The following is a 20,453-nucleotide window of genomic DNA, read 5'->3' on the forward strand; positions in this document are numbered from 1 at the left end:
CTGCCATGACATTCTTTCACTCTGACCTTTATCTGGCGTCCTCATCTCTAAGCCACAGTTCCTGGTTGTGGATGATATGAAGCCCAGCTGCCTTCAAGGATCTCCCAGTCCACTGAGGGGAGGCAGGTGCACCAAGAACTCATTTTCTCCCAAGAGAAATGAGGATGGTGAATGACACAAAAGGTATGAAAGAAATGTGGATGAGAAGAGAAGAGCTCAGGGCCACCCTCACAAGGTGAGTGGCCTCTGGTTCTGGGCTTAAAATAAACAGCATTTCAAGAAGCAGCAGGCTGCAAAGGCAGACAAGTGTTGCCCTGTGTGGCTTTATCAGAAAAGGGTAGCTATCAGACTTAGGGAGTAATGCAGACAGAGAGTAAGGTTGCAAAGGAAAACTGCATCTACTCTAGTGATTTTCAACCTTTTGGTTGCATCAGAATCACCTCTTGTTCTTGTTAAAGCACAGACTTCTGGGCCCCGCTGCCAGAGTGTCTGATTCTGGGGGAATAGAGTAAGCCCCAAGAAAGTGTATGTATTTTCTTTTTTAAAAAGATTATTTTATTTGAAAGGCAGAATTACAGAGAGAGGAGAGGCAGAGAGAGAGAGAGGTCTTCCATCCGCTGGTTCACTCCACAGATGGCTGCAGTGGCCAGAGCTGTGCCGATCTGAAGCCAGGAGCCAGGAGCTTCTTCCAGGTCTCCCACGCGGGTGCAGGAGCCTAAGGACTTGGGCCATCCTCCACTGTTTCCCAGGCCATAGCAGAGAGCTGAATTGGAAGTGGAGCAGCTGGGACTTGAACCAGCACCCATATGGGATGCCAATGTCCCAGGCAAGCTGCTACTCCACAGCACCAACCTCGAGAGTGTGCATTTCTAGCACGTTCTCAGCTATTGCTGCTCGTGTAGAGACTATGCTTTGCAAATCACTGGAGTAGAGTGGAGGCCACAGAGAAGCTCAGGGGCAGCGGGGAAACATTTCCAGTTTGCTGAGGAGCGCCATGGCTGGCTCCTACTTCCATGTTAGGAAAATGCCAGTGCACCAGAGAGAGGTGAATTGGAATTATCTGTCTTCAAGGCCAGCTTCAGGTCCGTTCATTCATTATCTTCTGTGCTAAAAAACTACGAGTACAGTGCTGTTTAAAGATATCACCAAATAAATTATTTCATGCTCGAAGAAATCTAGCTATTGAAAGGAGCTCATTTTTCAAGGCTATGAAATATGTGAGCTTTCATTTTCATATAGCTTACAGCATTTACCTAATAACATTAAAAAGTATCATGTATTTCGTCTTTGAGTAGAGGAGGCTTAACTATTGGCTGATGACATGGCTGGCTATAGGGTGATACAGATGTGTATAAATAGTACATGCAGATGAATAGAAAGCTTTCTCTTTGCTCTTTTTTTCAATGAAAATATTTTTAAAGATTATTTGTTTGAAAGGCAGAATGACACAGAGGCGCACCCCCCCCACACACACACATACACACAGTTATCTTCTATTTGCTGGTTCACTCCTGAAATGCCTCTAACAGCCATGGCTGGGCCAAGCTGAAGCCAGGAGCTCAGAACACCATCTGAGTCTCCCACTTGGGTGCAGGGGCCCAAGCACTTGGGTCACTATCCACTGCCTTCCCAGGCACATTAGCAGGAACTTGGATCAGAAGTGGAGTAACCAGGACTTGAACAAGATATGGGATGTGGGTCTACCAAGTGGTGAGTCAACAATGCCCACCTCCTTTAATGTAAGTCTTAAGTCACTTTTCTTTAGTGATTGTAATGGTACACTCAGATTATATTAATAATTGTGAAATTCTTGGGCAATGTGGGACAATGCACACAAGCAAATACAGGGAGTCTAACTTTTCATTTTCTCATATGGTATGTGCATACTCTTACCTATGGTGAATAAGAATTTATTCCAGATGTGTACTGAAGACTATGAATTCAGTCTTTACTATGGAAGAATTTGAGCATGGTATGGAGAAGGAACAAAAGAACTTAGAACTGTAAACTCTAAAACATTAAATTGTTGGAATTAAAACTAAAATGCAGTTAATGTAGGTCAGCCATCAGCAGGCTGCAGCCCTTTGGCCAAATCTGTCTACTGTCTGTTTTTACCGGACCCTCTGAGCACTGAATGTCTTTTCCATGTGAATATTTGCAAACTTTGTTTAATAATAGGGAACCCTAACTTTGAAACCCAATTAAGCAACTCCTAAAAAGAATTCCATTCTTTTCATTAATAGATCTGTATTACAACAACATACACTCAATTATATTATTCTTGAATTTTCAAAATAAAAATAGGTTTTTTTTCTCTTTTTTATGTAAGTGCCTACATAATATCCTTGATTTTTGCCTCTTGACCCACAAAACCTAAAATATCCAATATATGGCCCTTTACAGAATCGAGTTGCCAATCCCCAGTGTAAAGATCGGGTAATGTTTTGCATGGTTTTTCTGTGTCAAGGGAATGCTGAGCTGTTTTCCACAAATTATACACTTTTTAATTTATTTTATTTATTTGAAAGACAGAGTTACAAAGAGAGAGGTAGAGTCAGAGAGAGAGAGGTCTTCCATTCCGTTGGTTCACTCCCCCAAATGACTGCAATGGCCAGAGCTGAGCTGATCCAAAGCCAGGAGCCAGGAGCTTCTTCCGGGTCTCCCACGTGGGTGCAGGGACCCAAGAACTTGGGCCATCTTTTAGTGCTTTTCCAGGACATACCAGAGAGCTGGATCGGAAGAGGAGCAGCTGAGACTCAAACTGGTGCCCATGTGGGATGCCGGCACTGCAGGCTGGGGCTTTAACCCACTGCACCACAGCGCCACAGCACCAGCCCCCAAATTATGCACTTGACATATTCATATCTAACCTGCTTTTTTAAAAAAGATCTATTTACTGATTTGAAAGGCAGCGTTGAGAGAGACAGAGAGAGACAAAGACAGGCACTGACCCTTCCATCCACTGGTTCACTCCCCAAATGGCTGCAACAGCTGGAGCTGGGCCAGTCTGAAGCAAGAGCCAGGAGCATCTCCTGGGTCTCCCAGGTGGGTGCAGGGGTTCAAGGACTTGGGTCATCCTCTGCTGCTTTCCCAGGTACATTAGCAGGGAGCTGGATTGGAAATGGAGCAGCTGGAACTTGAACTGGCGCCCATATGGGATGCCAGTGCTGCATCTGCTGGAAGCAGCTTTACCCACTACACCACAACAACTGCCCTCCCCCTTCGCCCCCGCTAACCTGCTTTCTTAAAAAAGTTATTTGAGCTACAGGAAGACATTTCCTATCGGCTGGTTCAATCCCCAAATTCCTTAATGGGCTGGGCCAAAGCCAGGAGCCGGGAACCTAATTACTTGAGCCATCACTGCTGCCCTCTAGGGTCTGCATTAGCAGGAAGGTGGAGTCAGGGGCCAGAGCTGAGTATAAACCCAAGCACTCTGATACGGGACACAGGCATCTTAGCTACTAGGTTAACTGCCCATCCCCAAGCCTGTTTGGTAAGTTTACGTTGGCTGTCTAGAGCTTGGGTAGTGTTTGGATCACAGAGTTGGAGAACTAATATTTTATTACTTAGCTATATATTTTTTTCATATTACTAGCAGGTTAATCATTTAAGTAATGAAGTGTTATTATTCTGAAGTGTGCTGGACAAAACAGTGCAATGCCTTGCTCATTGTATTTACGCCTTTAGCAAAAGGTAGTTTCAAATAGGAGGAAATCCTGCACCATTAAGGTTCTCCTTTCTGACTAAATGACTTGGTCTCTGAAGTATGAACGGATAAGAGTTTGTTAGCCCTAAGGAGCAGCAGTGGATTTGGAAGAGACATTGTCATTTGGCCTTACAGCCACCTCTCTCTCTCTTTGGTCCTGCAGGCCTCAGGGGAGCGATGGCATTTGCATTGGCTATCCGCGACACAGCATCCTACGCTCGCCAGATGATGTTCACCACCACTCTCCTCATCGTCTTCTTCACTGTGTGGATCATTGGTGGAGGCACGACTCCCATGTTGTCATGGCTTAACATCAGGTCAGTTTGGAACCAGGGCCGGTTTTGTGTCTTGTTAGGTCACTTGTCACTGTTCTTGAGATATTCGGTGTGCCTGTGTGGCTAAGTCCATGGAACATATTTACAGTCATTTGCATTGTTTTGTCTTGGAAGAGGAATTAAAATTTAAGTAACAAACAGAAGTTAGGAGCCTTGAATTTTCCAGGAGAGGAAAATGTTATCAAAATTTTTAGCAATACACACATACACACACACACACAAGGAATTAGAAACACCCACATCTAGCACAGTGACATTAGGGCAAAAATTCAAAAAGTCTAAGCTGCAGGAGAGAGAATAGATCTGTAGCCCCTGAAAATGTTCCATATTTCATCTTCCTGTGAAATGAAATGCCAGCCTGAAGAGTAAGCTCATCGGCGAGAAACAGAAAGAGGCAAGTAGAGTTTGAGTCTATCGTGCAACTGTGTGCTGTGTCTCTTCTTGCTTGAGGGTACAGAAGAGGTGACATTTCCTGTGTAACCCTCATCTGTTGCAGCCTCCTGGAGGTCCCCTGCCTGTGGTTTTGCGGCTGTGTCAGGGAAGACGGACGCAGGCCTGAGTTGATTTTGTTTGTAAAGAGCATTTGAATTCCAAGCCGCATTTGTGAGTCCCACTCCCTTATGGTCAAGAGACCTTTAGAAGAAGGGTTCCAGAGATCCACAGCTCAACTCTGGCTCTGGTTAAAGAGAAAGCCCCTGGTGCCATGGGGCCTCAGTGTCCCTCAGTGTTAAAGTGGGGCCGCCCTGCTAGGTTATCACAAGCCCTTCAGCTCCAAGCTTTGCACTCTGCGTGGGGGACCGTGACCGAAACAAGGAGATGCTTGGGTAGTACAGAGCTAAGAAGAACAGTGCTCTGAAAAAACCACAAGGTGGCAATGTTTTTTTCTTTCTCTGCCGGCTTTTAGTTTGCATTCCCTTCTATGGAATGTAGAATTCATGAGACAGCTGCGTTGGCAGAGAGCAAACAAACAAGGATCTCTCAGTTGTGCTTGGAGTCAGAGAGAACACTAGAGTTTGCGAGAATAATCTCCTCCATCTGGGCCTATTGTACTGATGGTAGGCGTGGGGCTTAGTGGTGACAATCATCATAATAATGGACTCTCATGTTGCAGGTGGTGTTCAAGGTGCCATGCATAGATGAACATAATTCTTATAACGTTACTATAAGGGAGGTTTTGCTATCTCCATTTTGTATTTGGAAAATTGAGGTACAGAGCAGTAACTTGCCCAAGGTCACAGAGCTTTAACTGGACAAGATAAGATTTGAACTCAGGTAGTGTTGTGACAGAGTCCATACTCTTAACCACTGTGCTGTCTCACCTACAATAAGATTTATGGTGTTAAGGACTATTTTTATGTCATAAAATTGAGGATGGTTAGAATTTCCACTTCTTGGCCTGAATCTCAAGGATTAGATTAAGGAAGATAATCCATCCTTGGGAATAGAAACCCGGAAAAGGAAATTCATTGTTCCTGGGCTTTAAACTTGAGACCTAAGATGGTACTCTCTTTGTTCCTAATAGCAGAATGGGGGAAGGAAGGGAAGTTTACCGTGCGCACGGTTGAGAATCTTTCCATTCAGTAACCTCTGAGGTTGCTTCCTGCTCCTGTTTGTCTGGTCACCCACTAGGCACACTGGATGCTGAGCACCTGATGGAATCATGTCTGTTTTTCATGCAATTTTTTTAATGTTCTTTTTTTTTTTTGACAGGCAGAGTGGACAGTGAGAGAGAGAGAGAGACAGAGAGAAAGGTCTTCCTTTGCCGTTGGTTCACCCTCTAATGGCCGCCGCGGTAGCGTGCTGCGGCCGGCGCACCGCGCCGATCCGAAGGCAGGAGCCAGGTGCTTATCCTGGTCTCCCATGGGGTGCAGGGCCCAAACACTTGGGCCATCCTCCACTGCACTCCCTGGCCACAGCAGAGAGCTGGCCTGGAAGAGGGGCAACCGGGACAGGATCGGTGCCCCGACCGGGACTAGAACCCGGTGTGCCGGCGCCGCAAGGCGGAGGATTAGCCTGTTGAGCCACGGCGCCGGCCTCTTTTTTGTCCCCGCCTTCCCCCCCCCCGTTCCCCAATGGATACAGGACCAAATTACTTTCCACTGAGTAGAGTTGACATGTGACATTTTGTACTTCCAGTGACCTTTTCACAAAGTGGCCCATTAAAACAGTCCTACCCAGCGCCGAGAGGGCGGGCAGCTTTTCCTGAGGCACACAAGCTGTAGGTCAATGCATGAATAGGCATATATATGAATACATATATATTCATTCTATTTGGAAAAATCACACGTATGTATGTATATATGTACATTTATGTGTGTGATTTTTCCGAATAAAATGAAAACTAAGTGTGAGTATATTTCAGTTTTCAAAACGCAATAATAAATACAGAAATCCCAAGTCCAGTAATATCATATAAAATCTTTTTAATTAGCTACCTGACAATTCTCTGTAATACTTTCCTCCTACTTTAAAAATATCTGCCCAGTCTCTGACCTCTTCTTCATATAATAATTTTGTAATATCTGTAGAGAGAATAGAAATATCAGTCTTTCTGATGCATAGGTGGTAAAAATTGGCTAAATTGGCTAGTATTTGTATTTTTTAAAAGATTCTTTTCCATTTCACTACTGCCCTGTAAATTTTTGGAATTAATTATCAAATTTGGGCAAACCTCTTATTAAGTTTCTTTCATATGTGAGCCATAAGATTGCATGGCATAGCATGTTTCTTATACAGCATAATTTGTTAACCTTTTTTTATTTTGAAATACAGATTCACAGTAAATTGGCAAAACAGTACAGAGAGGTCCACTTACATTTTGTCCAGTTTTCATCATGGTTACATCTTACATAGTTGTATTTCAACATCACAAGTAGGATCTGAGATGGGTACAATGTGTGTGCATAGTTCTATGCCATTTTATCATGTGTAGGCTTGTATAACCAGCTCTGCCATCAAGACATAGAATTGCTCTATCAATGCAAAGATGGCCCTAGTGCTATCCCTTGTGCCATACCCACCTCCTTACCACCCACCATCCCTAACCCCTGGCAACCTTTCATTTCTTTCAAGACTGTTATATAAATGGAATCATACAGTATATGATCTTTTGAGATTGCCCTTTTTTCCCCAACCCTTAGAAGAATAATGCCCAGGAAACCCATGGAGGTGTTGAATATATCTTTTCCCCTCTTTTTTATTGCCAAATAATGTCTCAAGGTATGGCTGTATCACTGTTTTTAACCCCTTAAAGGATGCTTCCAGTTCAGGGTTATTATAAAGTTGCTGTGACTATTGGTTTATAGGTTTTTGCATAGGCTGAAGTTTTCACATCTCCAAGATAAATCCCCAGGAGTGGGACTGCTGGGTCAGTTGGTAAGTGTGTGCTCAGTTTTATAAGAAACTGGCAAACAGTGTGCCAGGCTGCCTGTACCATTTTCCATTCCTCCTAGTGGTGTATGAGAGATCCACCTTCTTGGCACCCTTGCCAACATTTGGTATTGTCACTGGTCTTCATTTCTGCTTTTCTAGTAGGTGCGTAGGGATAGCTCATTGCAGCCTTGATTTGCATTTCTCTCATGGCTAATAATGTTGAACATCTCCTCATGTGCTTTCTGCCATTCATATATCTCCCTTGGTCAGTTACTTTTCAAATCTTTTGTCTGTTTCTAATTGGATTTTGTTTATAGAGTTTTGAGAGTTCTTTATTTTAGATACTAGTCTTCTGTCAAATACACTGAAAACATTTTCTCCCAGTTTGTAGCTTGTCTTATAATCCTTTTAATAGTCTTTCACAGAACAGAGTTTAAAATGTTGATTAAGTATAATATATTCATTTTTATGGATCATGCATTTGATATCATTCTAAGAACTCTTCAGCAAGCCTTAGTTCCTGAAGATTTCTTTCTGTGTTATATCCTAAAAGGTTTTTGTTTTGTAGTTTTATGCTTTATATTTAAGTGTGAGATCCATTTTGAGTTAGTTTTTATGTAAAATGTGAGAGTTGGATGGAGATTTTATTTTATTTGCCTATGGCTATCCAGGTGTTCTGGCACAATTTGTTAAAAGAGTATCCTCACTCCATTTAATTATTTTTGTTCCTTTGTCAAAAATCAGCTACACACAGGAATCTGTTTATGTTGTGATCCATAGATTTATGTGCCTGTTTCCAACAATCCCATACTGTCTTAATAGCCATCGTTACACAGCAAGCCTTAGCCTTAAGTAGAGTGATTCCTCGCATTTTGTTCTTATTTTTCAAACTTGTTGTAACTATTTCAACTACTTTCCATACACATTTTAGAATAAGCTTGTTTATATCTAAAAAAATCTTGCTGAGTCTTGCAATGCACGAACATGGTATATTTCTCCATTTATTTAGATGTTCTTTGATTTCTTACATTAATATTTTTATAGTTTTCAATATAGGAAATCTATCCATGTTTTGTGACAGCTTGTATCGTATCACCTTGCTGAAATCACTTATTAATTCTAAGAGGGCTTTTAGTGGTTCTTTCTCCTTTTTTATATTTTGCAATTTTCTACATAGACCTTCATGTTATTTGCAAATACAGATCATTTTATTTCTTCCTTTCCAAGCAGTCTTTTGTTCCCTTTTCTTGCCTTATTACTTTGGCTAGGCCTTTCAGTACTATGTTGAATTAGGGTGGTATGAGTGGAATCTTTGCCTTGTATCTGATCTTAAGAGGAAAACATTCAGTGTTTCACTACAAAGTTCAGAATTAGGTATGGGTTTTTATAGATGTTCATCGTCAACCTGAGGAAGTACCTGTCGATTGCTAGTTTTTTGAGAATTTTTGTCTTGAACAGGTGTTGAATTTTGTCAAATTGTTTTCTACATCTGTGAATATCATGTGACTGTTCTTGTTTAGTCTATTAATATGGTATGTCACATTGATTAATTTTTGAATATCAAACTGTCCTTGTTTCTCTGAAATAAACCCTACATTGACATATAGCTGAGTTCTATGAGCAAGTGCATTGTTAAGGATATTTTTGGTCTGTGCTCATGAAGGATATTGGTTTGTAGTTCTATGTTTTTATATTGCCTTTCTTTGTTTTGAGTATCAACATAATGTAGCCTCACAAAGTGAGTTGGGAACATATTCCTTGCTCTTCTGTTTTCTGGAAGATATTTTGTAGAATTTATGTTAATTATTTTCTTTAACCCTTTGGTAGGATTCTACAGGGAAACCCTCTGGGCTTGGAGACTTCCTTTTCAAAAGTTTTTAAATTATGGAGCCAATTTCTTTTTTATTAAAATATGTATGTATGTATGTATGTATATATGTATTTGCATGGCAGAGTGACACAGAAAAAGAGATGAGGAGAGAGAGAGAGAGAGAGAGAGAGTTTTACGATCTGCTGGTTCACTGCCCCAAAGGCCACAATAGCCAGGGCTGGGCCAAGCTGAAGCCAGGAGCCTGGAACACCATAAGGGTCTCACACATGGGTGGCAGGGCCACAAATACTTAGACCATTATTTGCTGCTTTTCCAGGCTCATTAGCAGGGAGTTGAATTGGAAGCAGAGCAGCTGGGACTTGAACTGATACTCTGATATGGAATGCCTGTGTCACAAGCAGTGGTTTAACTTGCTACACCATGATGCTGACCCTTGTAGCCAATTTCTTTAAGTTACAGGGCTGCAGGCCAGCATCATGGTATAGCTGGTAAAGCTGCTGCCTGCAACCCCAGCATCCCTTATGGGGTCCAATTGGAGTCCTGGCTGCTCCACTTCTGATTCAGCTCCCTGCTAATATGCTTAGGAAAGCAGCAGAAGATGACCCAAGTGCTTGGGCCCCTGCACATGGGAGACTAAGAAAAAGCTGGTCCTGGCTTTGGATCAGCCCAGCTTTGACCATTGCGGCCATTTGGGGAATGAACCAGCGGATAGAAGATTCTCTCTCTCTCAACTCTGCCTTTCAAATAAATAAATAAATCTTTTAAAAAGGTTATAGGGATTCAGATTATCTGTTTCATATTGGGTAAATTGTGAAGTTGGTCAATTTCATCTAAGTTGTCAAGTTTATGTTGCGTGTAGCATTTCCTTAATATACTCTTGATGTCTGCGGGGTCTTTAGTGATACTGCTTCTTCTTGATTTTTTTTTTTTGATATTTCATTCCTAATATGGTGGATTTTCTCTCTTTTTGTCTGTCTTTCTGAAAGTTTGTCAATTTTATTATCTTTTCAAAAAACCTACTTTTTTTTTTTTTCGACAGGCAGAGTGGACAGTGAGAGAGAGAGACAGAGAGAAAGGTCTTCCTTTGCCGTTGGTTCACCCTCCAATGGCCGCCGCGGCCAGCGCGCTGCGACCAGCACACTGCACTGATCCGATGGCAGGAGCCAGGTGCTTCTCCTGGTCTCCCATGGGGTGCAGGGCCCAAGCACTTGGGCCATCCTCCACTGCACTCCCTGACCACAGCAGAGAGCTGGCCTGGAAGAGGGGCAACCGGGACAGAATCCGGCGCCCCGACCGGGACTAGAACCCTGTGTGCTGGCGCCGCAAGGCAGAGGATTAGCCTAGTGAGCTGCGGCACCGGCCAAAAAAACCTACTTCTAAACTTGTTTTTGTATTTCAATTTAACTGATTGTTCCTGTGTTTAGTATTTTCTTGTTCTGTTGACCCAGACAACATAAAGAACAAAGGATGCCATTGTTGAAAAATGCATATGGTGTTAATTCATTGCATTTTTCCTGATATACATATGTATGTATATATGATGATGATTTAAATGTAGAAGCTGACATTTATAGAGATTACCTCAAAGGAAATTCCCTCTGAAATAAGGTAATGAAACTAATTGTTTTTTTCTGGCTTGTGGCTTATTGTGCTATTTAGTGACCATGGATCATTTCTGTAACCAGATTCTTAATATAATCGATTCAAAAACTCCCTAAAGCTCAGTGTGTTACTGTGACCCCTATGACCCCAGTAGGATCATTACCTACTTGTTCCTTACTTCTCAGGGCTACCAGTAGAGGCCCTGATGAGGTATGAAGTAGCTGTTCAGAGATCAGAAGCCCAGGGTGGGTCTTGGATTTAACTGTGATTCCTTACCAAAATGAATTTGAAGTCTGTGTCTAAAATGAATAAACTACATATGCAAAGCCAGGTCACTTACCATAAATCCAATTTATCTGTTTAAATTGGTGCTTTGGGATTGATATTTTAAAAGATAATAGAAAAATGCTCAAAGTGTTTTATGTTAATGTACAGACTACTAATATTTAGTTTCTTGATTGAGTATTGTTATTCACAAAGGACATAATTTTGGCAACTTAAAAAACATTTCAACGGATGAGCCACGTACATGTCCTGAACACATGGTGACAGCATGATGGCTGTCTTCTTGAAGCCAGCAGATTCAAGTAGTACAATAAAGTGGTGATGGGGGCGATGGAATGGCACACGCCTAGGCAGCCAAACGAATGAGTGACCTTCACACCCGAGAGTGTGCAGTGACATAATCATTCAAGGACAAGTAAGAACACTCTGCTTGGTCTAATCCTGTTAGTGTGAGAATTTCAATGCAGCTTTTTTGCAAGATAAGGTAAGAAATAAAGGCAGAGACGCCATTAAGCTCTTTATGTAATAGCATTTGAAACTGGATATTTTTAAAGAGTTTAAAATGCCACCTTGCACCTAAAAGCAGTGTCCTCTAAAGAGCTGGGGATCTGAGTCTCGGCTCTAATATTTCTACCTTTGTGACCTTGGGCAACTTATTTTACCTCTGTATCTCAGTTTCCTCACAGATTAATTGGGGGCGATAATAAATAAATATGATGAAATTTTTTTCTATTAGATGTACCATCTAGTCCTTAAGAACTTAGTATATATTTGTTGTTGTATTATCATTACCAATCATAGCATTACTACTGCTACTGTGACAATTATGTGGACTTTTAACACTGTACATCTGCTATGTATCTGTTTACATACTGTGGCGCTTTGGAGCAGTACAAACCATTGTAATATCTGACGTATTTTTGGTCCTGAAAGAACTGATTTTCATACCCATGGGAGCCAAATCATGCTCCATTGAGAAGGCATGATTTAGTGCAGTAGTTCCTAGCCAAGGACAGTTTTCCTCCTGGGGGACATTGGGGAATATGTGGAGATGTTTTTGGTTACCACAATGTACAGGATGGATTACTACTGATATCTTGTGGGTAGAAGCCAGGGATGCTACTAAATATCCTGCTGTGTGTGGGACAGCCTCTTCAACAGAGAATTATTATCTGATCCCAAACGTCTGGAGTGCCGAGCTGGTGAAACCCATCTTACATGATGGTCAGGTTCTATTGCATGGAATAATCCAGAAATCAGTAAGGAAGGTGAAAGGTGACCATGGCAACTCAAAAGCCACAAGGTATAGAAAATAGCAGAAGTTGGTGCTGTGGACAATGTAGTTTGCTTGTCTAGGAAAAATAAAAAGGCCATCTTTGTCTTTTAAAGTATTATTAACTTTTTCAATACTATAGTGCTTTTGTTCCTTCCGTCAAATATGTATGAAAATATGTGGGAGCTCTTCAGATACGTACTTAGTAACAAGTAGCTTTCTGATTCCTGCTTCTATATGTGCCTTGCTTTATGGAACAGATGGGTTCCTGAAAAATTGGGTGAATTCAGGTGCTTTGGTGCATTTTATTTCTCTGATTTCATTACACTGTATTTTGAGAGACTTAGCTTCATTCCTAATTGATCGTCATTTGACCTGGCACATTATTGCTTTTCTTGACATTGAAACGTAGTAGCCTCCATGGCTCTCTGGGTTTTGGAGAGTGGGACCAGGTGAAGAGAGGGCGTGGCTTTCTATGAAAAGCAAATCAGCCTTTTCTTTCATGGCCATGGTGCGGATCATATGTCCAGAGCTCCTGTCTCCTCTGTTGTCCCCGTCACGCTCATGTTCCCTTCTTCTACTGCCCAGAGTTGGCGTCGAGGAGCCCTCCGAAGAGGACCAGAATGATCGCCGCTGGCAGTACTTCAGGTGACACAAGGGCATCCTCAGAAAACAATGAACTGGGCCTGGCTTTTCTCCTCCTTCTAACCCGAGAGTTTTCTCTTTATGCTGTTTGTCCCTTCCTTCCTTCCTGTGTGTGCCAGCCTCTGTCCCTTTTAGCAGAGGGGTAAGAGATGAAGTCAATTCTAATAATTCTTTCCACCCTACCCTCTCTGTGTGTGAACTGATGTGTCAGTGTTTCTGGGATTCTGTCCCCCTCTCTCCCCTTGTTGGACCATGTGTTATTAACACCAAAGCCCAGGTTGACAAGTGTCTTTTTATTGTACAGCTTAGCCTAGTGTTAAGAGCTGCTCATTTCTGAATCCTGCTTGTGATATAGTAAATATGGGGACTAGAATTTCATAGTTGAGCCATCTTAATTAAATACCAGTGCTGTGTGCTTTTTTTTAAAGTATGTCTTTGTGTGCTTGTACATTCTAGTGGTGAATCAGAATACAGGAAGAACATTTTTTTCTTAACCAATAGGATAAAGATTCCTTTAATGCAATTTGTTTCTCAGTGTCCCTTCAAGCTTATGATGCAAGTATATGTAAGGAGGGTGATGTAGGGGCAAACAGTCAAAACTTCGATGTTTCTCCTTTCCTTTCTGTTTCTCTAATTGGCATGCTTTCTTCCTGATCTGATTTCTCAGTGCTAGTGGATAAATCAAATGCAAAATAGGCTTGAACTCTGCTCTTGGCCTTGTGAAAATATTTCACTCCCCAAAAGCAGTGGGGAAAGCAGCAATGCCAATCATGGGGCAGGGTCTTTCGATCACCAGGCCCCAAATGTGCACTGTGATGACACACATGGAATGAAATGGCAGTATTTAAGCTCACTGGGTTCACACGCTTTTTGTTGTTTAAAGCACATGTGCTTACACTGGAAAGTTTATTTTTGAAGACATGATTTTAGCTATTAGCAAACTTACAAAGGAAGCTTTTTTCTTTGAAGCACCTGACCTTCAAGAAGGAAGATCCTTCTGGCACATACACGTTATTATACTTGGGTCATGAGAGAATTCAGATTAGGGGCTAGTGTTCAGGGAGTTGTATGAAGGTGTGTATCTCACATTGAGAATCTTCAAAGCATTCAGAACCTTGATCATTCAGATTTTTTTAAAATTTATTTACTTGAGATGCAGAGCCACAGACAGAGAGAGAGGTAGAGACACAGAGAGGTCTTCTATCCACTGGTTCACTCCCCAAATGGTTACAATGGCCAGAGCTGGGCTGATCCGAAGCCAGGAGCCAGGAGCTTCTTCCAGGTCTCCCATATGGGTGCAGGGGCCCAAGGACTTGAGCCATCTTCTACTGCTTTCCCAGGACATAGCAGAGAGCTTGATCAGAAGAGGAACAGCCAGGATACGAACCAGTGTCCATATGGGACGCCGCAGGCAGAGGCTTAACCCACTATGCCACAGTGCCGGCCCTGATTGTTCAGATTTTTAAGAATATATGTTGATTAAAGTAGAGTACTTCTAAACTTTCTGAGATTTCATGGCATTTTATCTGTTAATCATAATGGATACATTATTCTACTAGAAAGAGAATTATTATTCAATATTTATTCATCCCAGAAAGAACTTATCAGTTTGATCACTTTAGTTTCTCATTTAGTGTGGGATGTCTGCATTTGTCTCATTCTTCTCTCTTTAAATACTTTATTTATTTATTTGAGAGGCAGAGTTATAGATAGACAAGGAGACACAGAGACAAAAGTCTTTTATCTGCTGGTTCACTCTCCAAATGGCCTCTATGGCTGGAGCTGGACCGCTTCTTCCGGGTCTGCCACATGAGTGCAGGGGCCCAAGCACTTGGGCCATCTTCTACTGCTTTCTCAGACCATAAGCAGGGAGCTGAATCAGAAGTGGAGCAGCAGGTGTTCCAACCGGTGCCCACATGGGATGCCAGCACCGCAGGTGGGTGCTTAGCCTACCACAGTGCTGGCCCCCTGTATATGTCTCATTCTTAAAGTAAGTAAGAGTATTCCAGTTAATTCCGGAAGAGAAGACTGTGTTGTGTATGTTCTGATGAGCTTAGCTCCAGTGTATCAGGGGAATGCTAAAGCTTGATATGATAAAACAGCACAAAAGTGCCAGATTTATGTAGTACCCTATATTTAAAGCATTATAGCAAGTTAGGAGATAAATATGTATTGTATCTGAAAACTAAAAGTTTTAGGAAGCCAAGGGACTAATGCAAGTGTTCTGAGGATCTAAATGTGCAGTTGGAGTACTGTACCTTTTCTTTCTTGCTGCCTAGCACCAAGCTACACTTCCTGGCCCACTACTCTAACTCCTGTTCCTAGAGACCACTTTGGTTCTGGGCACTTTCCCAAGGGTGGAAACCTATGTAGGAAGCCACAGGGTCCAGTGTCAATCATGGGGATTGGTCCAAGGGGCCCTCAACCCTGCCAGTAAAGTAATGACTAAATCTCCCTAAGTTTAGTACATAGCCTTGAGTAGGGAAAAAATTGCAGAAGAGCGTCATTGGTATTTCAAGGGCTATAGTCTGTTTTCTTTGGGCACTTAAAAGGCAGTAGCAAGCTGGAAAGCTGGGGTTTATTTCCTTTCTTAGAAACCTCTCAGAGAGCATTTAGGCCAGTAGTGGGGACCTCCAAGAGACCCCAAGGAGCCTTCTGACATTGTTGTCACATAGTCCTGGGCTGTGCACTGTTGAGAGTCTGGGCTTCATGTCAGACAGGTGGGTGATAGCAAGTGGTTGTAGCGCAGATTGAATTTGCATGGCAAAAGGATGGTAACAGCAAGGGAAGGAGGCCCTGCATGGGACTGACTTCCCAATGGCAGACTTCCAGGGGACAGCTGCCGCCGCTTCTCAAGATGGCTGCGTCGGTTGGAATTTGATGAGCCATACGTTCCCATCTTTTAGTGCTTTCCTCCGCATCCTTCGCTTTTAGAGGAGAAATATCAACAGAGCATTGTGGAATTTATTTATTTAGCTGTCACTTGTATTGACCTATTATAGCACTGTAGGTCTGTGGATCTTTATCATTTGTGGTTTCAGACCCTGAAATGATAGAAGCTCATGAATCATCAATATTAATAGCTAACATTAAGCTAAATTAGAGAGACAGGAAAATAGACTGCCGTGTTTTTGAAACCTTTTTCTGCCAAGGATATAATGAAGTATTCATTTTTAATTATGAAAATTTCTAAATCTACAAAAAATTTGGAAAACTAGAATAATGACTGTCCAAGTACAAGCCTGGGTTCACCAATTGGCAACACTCTGTTGCATTTGGGGGTCATTTCTGTCTTTTTGCTTTCTCTCTCTCTCAACTCTTTCAAAATACTTCAGACTACATTATAGACACAATGACTTTCCATTGCTAAATACTTCATCCCGTATCTTGTAGGAATCCAGTCTCTTACATGATCACAATACCTTTATCATACCTGAGGAAAGTAACATGACTATTGCATACATGTACACACATTCACACACAACTCCAAAATCCAATTACAATTTAGTGTGGTTATCATGTCTCTTTAGTCACTTTTAGTCTAGAATAATTCACCTCCCCCTCTTTTTTGGTCTCATGACATTGAAGTTTTTTTTAAAGATTTATTTATTTATTTGAAAGGCAAAACATCTGAGGGAAGGAGTGGGGGAGGGAGAGAAAGAGACAGCTTACAGTTGCTCATTGACTTCCCAAATGGCCATAATATCCAAGACTGTGCCAGGCTAAAGCCAGGAGCCATGAACCCCATTCTGGTCTCCCACATGGGTGGCAGGGGCCCAAGCACTTGAGCCATCATCCATTGCCTCCTAGGATGCATTAGCAGGGAGCTGGATCAGAACTGGAGCAGTTGGGGCTTGAACTGTCTCCCGTATCTGATGCTGGAATGGCAAGCTGTGTCTTAACCCACTGCACCACCAAACAGGTCCCGGTTTGTTTGTTTATTGTTTGTTAAAAGTATTCAGGGTAGTTATCTCACAGAAACTCCCACAATCTGGATTTTTCTGATTTATTTTCTCATGAATAGACATAATCATTTTTGGCAAAAATAGTGTAAAAGTGACATTATACATTTCTTGCTGCACCCCATCAAGTGGTTCATATTGTGAGGCCACCCCTTTTTTCATGATATTACATTTGATCACTTGGTTGAAGTTGTGACCCCAGGCCTCTCTCTTATAAAGGAGCATTTGTCTCTTGGTAATTAAAACATAATCTGTACAGTGATCCTTTGATATCATGCGAGTGGTTGGATTCCCAACAACCTTTTACCTCAATGGTGAAATCACTCACTAATGACCCTTGCTTAAATCACTACACTGGCAGTGGAAAATGGTGATTTTCTAATTCTGTCCTTCCTTGACTTTCTTAAGACAATGTTCATCTGAAAAGAGCTCAAGCAGGTCTTAAAATGTATTTTCTATACTGATAAAGTAAGGAATTTTTCCATTGTCTGACTAATCAGTTAAAGCAAAGTTTTATTTAATATTTATGGGACTTGGAGTTGTGTTTCTGCTGGATCCCAGCAGGAATCTTGGGTGTTACCATTGAGAAAGCAAAAGTTAACAAACAGTTGTCATTTGTTTTTAGTAGAGAAAAAAATGATGCCAGAGAGACATGACTAGAGTTAGTACATTCTAGAATCTCTACTGTCCAATTTAATAGCTACTAGCCACATGTGGCTATTTCCATTTCAGTTTTAATTGCAGCTAAAATGTGAAATACAGTTCCACAGTTGAACTAACCACATTTCAAGTACTCAGTGGCCACATGTGGTAATAGTTAACATACTAGTATAGGTACAGAATGTTGTCAGCAAGGCAGAAAGTTCCATGGCACAGCACAGATCTGGAATCACTCTTGAGTTCCCCCAGAACAGAATGGTGAACCTCACAGGTTTGGGATGAGATTAGAGTGATCCCAATTTTACGATTTTGATGTGTTGTTCCAAAGATTTGGGCTTTCGAATTCTGACCTGGCCGCTGGGGCCCAGGATGAATGGATTGTTTTCCACTGACGTTTCTAGAACTTGAATGAAAATAGTCCAAACCCAGTATTTATAAGCAGATCTTTTTAAACAGAATTTATTTTAATTCCCGCTAAACATATTTTTCCTCCTACTATAGAGTAGTGAAAAGAATAGGAGGAGCTAAATTTCATTTGGCAGCCTTTACTGTATTTGTCTTTATTTTCTTTGTATTAGTGGAAGGCACATTCAAGCCTTTCCCCCATCCATAGGCTTCTATTTCATCTAAGCTGATAAAGGCATTTTGTTTCTTCTTCACCGACAGAGACGCCACTTAGGAAAGCTAATGCACTTCTTTTGGATTCCTAGTGCAGAGAGGAGAGATGAGCGGTAACAGATTGGAGTGTGCAACCCCAAGTTCATCTTAACTAAATTAATCTGGCATGAAGTGGCATTGTGCTGCTATAGGATCCACACAACAAAGCCTAATGTTGGACTCGTGCCTGTTGATCTTACGAAACCACCAAAGAGGATTTTTGTCTATGCAATCCATGTACGTTAAGAGACTTTTAAAAACAGGTGAGGGTTAAAGAGCAGCAGCCAGAAATTCAATATATGATCTCTCCTCTGCCACTTTGGTATGTTAGCCACTTTCCATGCACGGGGCTCCAGCATTACTTTTGGTGGGCAGCCCCTTAGACTCCTGAGTTAGCAGGTTTTCATGCCAAAAAGATCTCAGTGAGATGTGTTTCTCGGGCATCCCTAGATAACTTCTGGTTGCCAGGACAAGCCTCCAGCCCTCAGAAATTCTGGCTTGGAAGTAGCCTCTGGATACGCAGCAAAGCTCATCTAATTTAAGACAAAGATCCCATCAACCCCTAGACTCATGGAGAAGAAATCTGATATCAGGAACACTGAAAGCTTTAACTAAAATAATGCTTAGAACAGTGCCAGGCATAGTAGGCACTCAGTAAATATTTGCTGGATACATGCATTCATCTTGCAGCTTTAAAATTTCGCTTCAACACAGTCTGGGTTAACTATTTCCCCCTTACCTTCTTGATCCTCCCTTCCCAGGCACATGTGCCTTGGCAGATCTTTTTTTTAAAGGTTTATTTGTTTATTTGAAAGTCAGAGTTACACAGAGAAAGGAAGACAGAGAGAGAGAGAGAAAGAGAGATTCTCCATCTGCTGGTTCACTCCCCAAATGGCCGTGATGCCTGGGGCTGGGCCAGGCCAAAGCCAGGAGCCAGGAGCTTCTTCCAGGTCTCCCATGTGGGTACAGAGGCCCAAGCACTTGGGCCATCAGCTAATAGCAGGCTATTAGCAGGGAGCTTGATTGGAAGTGGAGAAGCTGGGACACAAACCAACATCCATATGGGATGCCACATCATAAACGGTAGCTTTACCTGCTTCGCCGCAGCACCGACCCCTCCTTCGTAGGAGTTAAACAAGCCTGGAATTAGAGTAGACGTTGGCTTTGTGAAGGTGAGCACATCAAGATCCTGGCTGTCACAGAACAGGGAGAGGGAAGGAGAGGAGGCAAAGTTCGTACATGCACATGGGGCTTTGTGCATCCATCATCCACACACTGGAGTGAGCACCCTGGTACCAGACTGCACGGAACACGCCTGTCAGTGTCCAGCCAGTGCCTCTCTGAAAGATCAGATCTCACCTAAGCTGCTGATAGCACTCTTCTTGGTTTACCTTGTCTGACGCTGTCCCTTCTTTGCACCACCGGAGGCAGTGAGGGGAGATACAGGATTTTCCTGCCATCTTTGCTTTTTCTGCCACTGCCCTGTGTCTTCCACGTCATCTGTGTCACAGTTCTCTACCTCAGGGTGAAGAAAGTGCTGGGATAGAAAAGTACCAGATGCACAGAGCTTCTATGGAATTTGTTAGAAGTGGATCTTTTTATTTTTTCTTTCTGTCTTCAGTTGTTATTCTCAAATGTGTACATTCTTGGGTCATCTTTAATACAAGAGGGTGTAAGGGCACTAGAGTTAAAAGCAGGTCAAGACTCCAATGATACTGTCCAAGAAAACATTGTGGCACGTGTTTAGCCAGGAAGGCAGACTATTTAGGACTACCGTGATTGGTATTGGCATTACTGGGATGGGGATTTTGGAGAGAGAGAGAGAGAGAAACAGAGACAGAGACAGAGAGAGATTGATTGATTGCTAGGTAGAAAATTAATAAGGAGAAACATTGAGAGAAGAGGCTAGGGGTTCTTACTAAACCGACCTAACTGGATGCTTGCTGAAGTCAGACCAGGCTGATGTGACATCACCTAGGGAATGGTAGAGGATGAGGAAACCCATCCGATATTAAGGGTGAGAAATTCTGTCCTCTTGTTAAATCTGAGTGATACAAAGATGGACATGGAAGCCCCAAAGTCAGGGCCCAGCTGGGAAGAGGATCCAAAGGCGTTTGACTAAGGT

At 42.2% G+C, this 20,453-nt stretch overlaps 1 protein-coding gene across 1 annotated transcript in view; it reads left to right on the forward strand.

Annotated features, from left to right (window-relative positions):
* Positions 1-20,453, forward strand: part of SLC9A7 (solute carrier family 9 member A7) — a 160,169-nt gene that overhangs the window by 115,695 nt on the left and 24,021 nt on the right. The window contains exons 12-13 of the mRNA XM_062183683.1: positions 3,870-4,023; positions 12,993-13,052. Of these exons, the coding sequence (XP_062039667.1) occupies positions 3,870-4,023; positions 12,993-13,052 (214 nt within the window). The remainder of the gene's footprint in view (positions 1-3,869; positions 4,024-12,992; positions 13,053-20,453) is intronic.

The sequence above is a fragment of the Lepus europaeus genome, chromosome X (genome assembly GCF_033115175.1).
Source record: "Lepus europaeus isolate LE1 chromosome X, mLepTim1.pri, whole genome shotgun sequence".
Classification (NCBI taxonomy): Eukaryota; Metazoa; Chordata; class Mammalia; order Lagomorpha; family Leporidae; genus Lepus; species Lepus europaeus.